Source organism: Notolabrus celidotus, chromosome 22, assembly GCF_009762535.1.
Source record: "Notolabrus celidotus isolate fNotCel1 chromosome 22, fNotCel1.pri, whole genome shotgun sequence".
NCBI lineage: Eukaryota > Metazoa > Chordata > Actinopteri > Labriformes > Labridae > Notolabrus > Notolabrus celidotus.
In genome coordinates, this window is record NC_048293.1 from 28,832,514 (window position 1) to 28,841,124 (window position 8,611).

At 44.0% G+C, this 8,611-nt stretch overlaps 1 protein-coding gene across 1 annotated transcript in view; it reads left to right on the forward strand.

Annotated features, from left to right (window-relative positions):
* ehd4 (EH-domain containing 4) overlaps nt 1-2,797 on the forward strand; it is a 29,677-nt gene extending 26,880 nt beyond the window's left edge. Inside the window, exon 8 of the mRNA XM_034675924.1 lies at nt 1,616-2,797. Within this exon, the coding sequence (XP_034531815.1) occupies nt 1,616-2,173 (558 nt within the window). The 3' untranslated portion in view covers nt 2,174-2,797. The remainder of the gene's footprint in view (nt 1-1,615) is intronic.
* Nucleotides 2,798-8,611: the final 5,814 nt, after the last annotated feature.

An 8,611-nucleotide genomic window follows, 5' to 3' on the forward strand; every position in this document is an offset into this window, starting at 1 on the left:
AACATTAAGATCAGTTTAGGGTGCTGGTCTTTGGTTTTTGTCGCCTCCTGTTGGTCACACATGGGAACTACAACAAGGACAAACTGTCAACACTACTTTGGATTTATTGAAGGAATCAATCAATCTTTATTTGTATCGCGCCAAATCACAACAGATGTTATCTCAAGACGCTTTTACAAACAGAGCAGGTCTAGACCACTCTATGTCAAACTATGAACAGAGACCCAACACCAAGACAGGATCAGACTCAGTCTGACCCCACCTTAATCCACCATGAGACTCATGTTAGACACACATCTGCTGAGACCGTGTTGGAGAGAGGGATAGAGGGAGGTGAAGAGAGAGAGATAGGGAGCGGTGATAGTGATGAGACGAGTAGTAGAAGCTGTTGCTGCTGGAGTCTGGTACGTCCACAGCAGGAGGACGTCTACGAGACAAGGGAGCTCAGGGACTCCAGAAAGGTCTAAGAAAAGAGAAAAGAGAGGGAGACCAGAAGAAAGGAAAAGAGGAGAATAAATGGTGAAGGAATTATGGAAGGAAAGGACGGGATGAGAAAAAGAGACATGAAGGATGAAGAAACATGGAAAGAACAAAGAGAGAAAGAAAGGAATAAAGAAAGAAAGAAAGGAAGAAAGAAAGAAAGAAAGAAAGAAAGAAAGAATGAAAGAAAGAAAGAAAGAAAGAAAGAAAGAAAGGATGAATAACAGACCCCAAAAAAGGAATCTACAGCAGAGCACCAGAGGAACCTACGAGACAAGGGAGCTCAGGGACTCCAGAAAGGTCTATGGTTAGTAACTTTAATGGGGCAGAGAGTGGAGAGAGAGGGAAAGACAGGATCCCAGTGTGTCAGTCTAAGCCCATAGCAGCATAACTAAGACCTGGTCCAAGCCTGATCCAGCTCTAACTATAGCGTTGGTGTGCAGCAGAGAGCAACATTTGAAGCTCTGATTGAAACCAGCTGACAGTTTCAGAAACAAAGAACTCTTCAGCTCGCTCTCTTTGGATCCTGGAGATCCTGGAGGAATATCTGAGCTTTGGAATGAAGTCGTCCAGAACCTTTGTTGTGTTTGGATCGAGGATGAAACGACTGAGACAGACTGAGACAGACTGAGACAGACTGAGACAGACTGAGACAGACTGAGCTGAGACTGAGACAGACTGAGACAGACTGAGACAGACTGAGACAGACTGAGACAGACTGAGACAGACTGAGCTGAGACTGAGACAGACTGAGACAGACTGAGACAGACTGAGACAGACTGAGACAGACTGAGACAGACTGAGCTGAGACTGATGGTGTTTTTGTTTCTTGTTGTATTTTTGTTGTTTTAGTTCGTCCTTCAGGTCCAGGGAGGTAAATGAATATTGATCATGATGATGTGGGTGAACTTTGTTAGAGTCAGTCCTCCTCCTTCTTCTTCATGCCTCTGTCTCTGAGTGAAGACAAATTCAACATCACACGTTTACAATCCATCCAAAATTCCCCTAAGGGACTCAGTTTTTCAGACTCACCTCAGACCTGGTTCTGGTTTCATTAAAGTCTCAGTAAGTCTTAAAATGATGTCATCATACCCCGTGCATGTCTCTGTAACGGTCTCCGTGTCTCCCCCTGCAGGACATGCTGCAGCACTACGACTTCAGCAAGTTCCCGTCTCTGAAGATGAAGCTGATCGAGTCGGTGGATAAGATGTTGGCCACAAAGATCGCCGTCCTGATGACGATGATCAGAGAGGAGGAGTCCAAGGCGCCCCCGGCGATGGTGTCCGGCGGCGCCTTCGAGGGCTCCCAGGACGGGCCCTTCGGTCGGGGCTACGGCGAGGGAATCAGCGCCGGGGCCGACGCCGAGGACTGGATCGTCAGCCGCGAGAAACACCGCTACGACGAGATCTTCTACATGCTGATGCCCGTCAACGGGAAGATCACCGGCGTCAACGCCAAGAAGGAGATGATGAACTCGCGGCTCCCCAACACCGTCCTCGGGAAGATCTGGAAGCTGGCGGACTGCGACAAAGACGGCATGCTGGACGACGAGGAGTTCGCGCTCGCGCAGCACCTCATCAAGATCAAACTGGAGGGGTACGAGCTCCCCACCGAGCTCCCCGAGCACCTGGTCCCCCCGGCCCACCGCAAAGACCCCACCGCCGAGACCCTGTACAACCACAGCGAGGACTAGAGCGCCCGCTGGGGGGGAGGGGGGGCGCTGCACAGACCGCCTGAGCTTTCTGCTGCAGGCGTTCAGACTAACACGAGAACCAATCAGCTGCAGGACGTCGAACTACAAGAGGAGCTCGCCGTCACTGATCTCCAACCATCGCTCACTCCACTCGTCTACGCATCAGGACAGCAGGATGTAGAGCGAGCTGACTGAAGGGAAGAAACTACGCTTTTATTTTTATATACACCTTTATTTTACCTAACGCAGCTGAGCTCAAATCACCAAAGAAGAAGAAGAAGACCATTCAGCTTCTCCTTTCACTGCCTTGATCCTGAGAGAGGACGGCGTGTCAGATAAGACATGTTGATATTTAACCAGCTTCCTGCCTTAATGTCTCTAATCCTGTGTCTCTGATTATTAATGAGGACATGTGAACACTGCAGATAGAAACTGAAAGCCTTACGATGCTGACTCGCTGTATGACGCTTGCTTTTGTCCCTCAGATTGTTGTTGCTCTACCTCTGCTACCATCGCTCACTTATATTCAATCAATCTTTATTTAAAAGCACCAAATCACAACAAACATTCTCATGAGACTCCAAACAGAGCAGGTCTGAACCTCTCATCTATGTTCTATCATCAACAAAGACCCAACATCAAGACCAGGATCAGATCCAGTCCCATCTTCCAGACAGGACTCAGTCTGATCTCATCTTAATCCACCATGAGCAGAGCACTTTGCAGCATTTAGCAAGTTACAGTGGCAAGGACAAACTTCCTTTAACAGGCAGAAACCTCCAGCAGGACCAGACTCATGTTAGACAGACTTCCTTTAACAAGCAGAAACCTCCAGCAGGACCAGACTCATGTTAGACAGACTTCCTTAAACAGGCACAAACCCTCCAGCAGGACCAGACTCATGTTAGACAGACTTCCTTTAACAGGCAGAAACCCTCCAGCAGGACCAGTCTCATGTTAGAAAGACTTCCTTTAACAGGCAGAACCCCTCCAGCAGGACCAAACTCATGTTAGACAGACTTCCTTTAACAGGCAGAAACCTCCAGCAGGACCAGACTCATGTTAGACAGACTTCCTTAAACAGGCAGAAACCTCCAGCAGGACCAGACTCATGTTAGACAGACTTCCTTAAACAGGCAGAAACCTCCAGCAGGACCAAACTCATGTTAGACAGACTTCCTTAAACAGGCAGAAACCTCCAGCAGGACCAGACTCATGTTAGACAGACTTCCTTAAACAGGCAGAAACCTCCAGCAGGACCAGACTCATGTTAGACAGACTTCCTTAAACAGGCAGAAACCTCCAGCAGGACCAGACTCATGTTAGACAGACTTCCTTAAACAGGCACAAACCCTCCAGCAGGACCAGACTCATGTTAGACAGACTTCCTTAAACAGGCAGAAACCCTCCAGCAGGACCAGACTCATGTTAGAAAGACTTCCTTAAACAGGCACAAACCCTCCAGCAGGACCAGACTCATGTTAGACAGACTTCCTTTAACAGGCAGAGACCTCCAGCAGGACCAGACTCATGTTAGACAGACTTCCTTAAACAGGCAGAACCCTCCAGCAGGACCAGACTAATGTTAGACAGACTTCCTTAAACAGGCAGAAACCTCCAGCAGGACCAGACTCATGTTAGACAGACTTCCTTTAACAGGCAGAGACCTCCAGCAGGACCAGACTCACGTTAGACAGACTTCCTTAAACAGGCAGAAACCTCCAGCAGGACCAGACTCATGTTAGACAGACTTCCTTTAACAGGCAGAAACCTCCAGCAGGACCAGACTCATGTTAGACAGACTTCCTTTAACAAGCAGAAACCTCCAGCAGGACCAGACTCATGTTAGACAGACTTCCTTTAACAGGCAGAAACCCTCCAGCAGGACCAGACTCATGTTAGAAAGACTTCCTTTAACAGGCAGAACCCCTCCAGCAGGACCAGACTCATGTTAGACAGACTTCCTTTAACAGGCAGAACCCCTCCAGCAGGACCAAACACATGTTAGACAGACTTCCTTTAACAGGCAGAGACCTCCAGCAGGACCAGACTCATGTTAGACAGACTTCCTTAAACAGGCAGAAACCTCCAGCAGGACCAGACTCATGTTAAACACACATCTGCTGAGACCATGTTGGAGAGAGGGATAGAGGGAGATGAAGAGAGAGAGAGAGACAAGTAGGATGTCTGTTGCAATGATGAAGAGGAACCTACGGGACAAGGGAGCTCAGGGACTCCCAGAAAGATCTATGGTTAGTAACTTTATTCTGATAAGTTCAAGTTAAAGATAGAATAAAGAACTGATCCATGCAGTGGTAGGTAGACCAACAACTCCTGGGTCCTTTGAATTAAAGAGTCTACTGGAGCAGTTTGAGACTCTTTGTACTTACACTATGAGATATTTAAATGAATCAAATAGAGCAAATGTTAAAAAATACAAGAATTACCCTTCAAATCATCCACATGTCTAAGTATGTACAGAAAGTGTCTTTATTTACTTTCATAAAGCCAATATTTTATTTTATTATATTCATTTTTAAAGATGTCAAAAGACACAAAAACACAGCTTTCATTCTGTTTATTTTAAAAAAGGAAAATCTTCTTTTTCCTTTAAGATATTTGAATATTTCTCCTGAGGTGTTCTCTGAGGTAACAGGTGTTCATGCTCAGGTTAGAACAACACAAACACATCCGTCTTAATCTCCAGATAAGGAAGAAGTTAGATCATCTGCAGACGTAGCTTTAAACGCTCAGGAGGCGGAGCAGTGAGAGGTCAGAGGTCAGAGGTCAGAGTCTGTCCTGTTTGAACAGTCAGGAGGAGATGACGGTGGAAATGACCGCTCGCTCTGTGTTAACGCGTCCTCTGGGATGGGCGACGTCCTGAAAGGTGTTTTAAAGGACGGTCAGTCCGCTGGCTTCGGTTTCCTCACATTGTAAACAGCAGCAGAGAGGAGGAGAGCCGCTGACCTCTGACCTCTCTGCTGCTGACTGCACACTTTCCTCTATGGAAGCTTCTTTGTTTTTTTATTCATGGAGCTTGAAACCGACTCAAAGGAGAACATGTCAGAGTGAGAGGATTTATCTGAACATTATAATAGTTTAGGACCCTTTAAGACCTAAAGAGACTCAGTTTGAAGAGTGTTCATCTTTTTATTATCCAGTGAAAAATTCACTGCTTCAGTTTTTATTTCTTCAACACATTTTCAGACGTTAAGACGTTAGCTGTTAGCTTGCTGCAGGAGCTAGCATGAAACCAGCTGTTCTGTTTTTCTTCATATTTTTTAATTTTCCCCTTTATTTTCTTTTTTTATGAGTCTTTAAAATAATTCTAACTCATGCACTCACAGCTTTAATGACATAACTTTCATTTCATCACCAAAGATGCTAACGCTAACATTAGCTTCTGAAGATATTCAGCTTCGTTTGCACGTCTCCTCCGTCAGTGCCTGTTTCATTTCAGCTCTTTAAAGTCGAGGAGTTTCTTTAAGGTTGAGTTCGCTTTAAGACGTTCACTGTAGTGCCTTTTTTCGGTTTAATGCTCCTCCGTCGGTCGTGTTTTTGACGCCCTCTGTTCCTATGACGGGACAGTTCTTGTGCTCGAGGACTCAGCAGCTGGGCGGCTTTCTGCTCAGTGCCTTTAAAACTGCAGATCTAAAAATCCAACAGAAGCTCTCCTGCTCAAAGTGTCTGTATTTCATCCTGTAATTAAAGTCGTCTTTATGTGTGACTTAACGATCATGAATTCATTTATAATCGTGCGTTAGGTTGAGGAACCTGGGCAGGGTGGGAAATCTAAGCTTTTAACATGTCCTGTGTAAAAAGGCTCCTCTCAGTCAGTCTGTACATTCAATGAAAGTTTAATGAAATCTACATTTATCTTTATCTGAATGTTAAAGTTTTTATTTTTTGATTTGATGTATTTTATATTCCTGTTTCGACGTGTTACCGCTCATCAGGCTGTTACTCTTTTTTCTGTCCTGTCATCAGAGGTGGAGACTAATAAAGTTTATTCAATATACAGAGTGTGCTCTACATGTTCATACTTCCTCTGCATCCCAGAGCGCTGGATGAATATTCTCTCTGTCCTCGGTCAAAGCAGGAGGAGCTTTGGATGTCACGCAGCATCCTAGAGCTCTAGAGGGAAGAGGATCGAGAGGAGAGGAGGAGAATCTGAGGAAGGAGGATCCATATCGAATATCCCTCACTAACTTTTAATGACAGAGTAAAGATGAATAACAGCAGTCACTAAGGGAGGCCCTGAAACACCAGAGTGGGGCGGCTGGTCTTGAGCAAGACACTGAACCCCAAATTGCTCCCTCTGTTGTTCAGAGGTGTGTGAATGTGAACAAATGAGATTAGCTTACACTGATGGTCCCTTACTGTAGCAGCCTCTACCATCAGTGAGTGAATGAGTATGAATGGGTGAATGTGACGAGTAGTGTAAAAGCGCTGAGTGGTCAGAAAGACTAGAAAAGCGCTATATAAGTACAAGTCCATTTACCTTTTACCATTTATATGTTGGTTTCTAAACAATGTGACACACAGAGGATAGGAAGTCTTGTCTTCTTTCAAACATGTTCCTTCTTCATGCATCTCTGCTGCTGGGGTGAAGATACAGGTGCAATGCATGGATGCACCGAGGTTTAGATCCTTTTTCATCCTCCTGAATCATGTCCACCAAAGCTTCTCGCCTCTTGTAAGCTGGTTGGACTTTGACAAATGTGCAGCGATGGCATAAAGATGTTTTCAGGAAGGGATGATAATCTTAAATGTGAAGTTTGAGGCAGTTTGGACCTTGTGTGTTCATGTTGCAATAACTTCCTGAAAAACATCAGATGTCAAATCTAACGAACCGCTGAAGCCACGCCCATTTAACTTGATGAGCTGTTCGGCCACGCCCCTTTCTTTCTGTACAGAAGCTTCTGGATGTTTTGTTTGTCCAGGTGTCTCCTACCTGTTCAGTAGAGATGAGGGGGATTTGATTATCACCTTTATTAATAGAGGGGAGGACGGTGGATAGGACAGGAAACCAGGAGAGAGAGTGGGGGAACTTAAACGTGTTAAAAAAGTCACGCTTCACAAACACGACTCTCTTTAAAAATAAAAACAGGAACTACTTTCTGCTGCAGAAAGTAGTTCCAGTGAAAACGGCCTCCAGTGAATTTGTTACATAACATCCTGTTCTCCTCAGAGCTGCAGTCAGGTGGTGCTGGCAGGACAGAGGATGGACATGTGTCATTACACTGCTGACAGGAAACACACACACACACACACACACACACACACACGCACGCACACACACACGCGCGCGCACACACGCACACTTCTCTGTGTTTTGATTGTTTCTTGAACGGTTTCCTCCTTCCTCTCCTGCAGCTTTGTTTTCACTCGTATATATCCTTCCTGTGAAAATAAATATTGAATTCATTATTTAACATCGTCTCTCTGACCTGACATGTTTTATTAGAATGATCCAACCTGAGGGAACGCTGCAGACTCTAAAACTTACTCATTAAATCAGGAAATATTTCATTCTTCTTCTTTTTTCAAATTTTCTTTATTCTTTCTTTCTCTCTTTCTTTTTTCCTTATTTCATTCTTTTATTCAATATTCTTTTTTTCCCTTTCTTTTTTATTTCTTTCATTCTTTTATTTGTTCTTTTTTTCTTCCTTTTTTTTCTTTCTTTCATTTTTTATTATTTATTTTTTTAGATTTTCCTTTCTTTCTTTTCCTTTTTTCTTTCTTTCACTCTTTTATTCTTTCTTTTTTCCTTTTTTTAGATTTATCTTTTTTCTTTATTTCATTCTTTTTTTTTCTTGTTTCTTTTTTTACATTTTTCTTTCATTTATCTTTCTCTCTTTCCTTTTTCCTTATTTCCTTCTTTTATTCCATTGTTTTTCTTCCTCTATACTCTTTCTTTCTTTCTTTCTTTCTTTCTTTCTTTCTTTCTTTCTTTCTTCTCATCACAAATATTCACAGTGAGTGTGATCAGTGTTCTCACCCCTCTCTCCTCTCTAGTTCCTCCCTTTCTTCTAAATATTCTCTCTTGCACTTGATGCTTCTAAATAAACTTCTAACGTCACTTTGTCCAGTTTTAGTTCTGACATACAGTCCACATTAAACTCCCACAGGTACTGAATATTCCACAGTAACAAAACTTTCCTCACATTACTAATGAAGCTCCTTATTGTAACTGATGTGACGCTGATATTTCCTGCAGGAAGTGAACGCAGCTTTCACACAAACAGCAAACTCTGATACTTTACCTGCTGAGTGTGTGTGTGTGTGTGTGTGTGTGTGTGTGTGTGTGTATGAACTTTGACCCCTGCACCTGCTGTCAGGTGAGCAGAGTTGCTCATGCTGTAAATCCAATGGCTTCAAAGTTCACACACACAAACACACACACACACACACACACACACACACACACACACATCA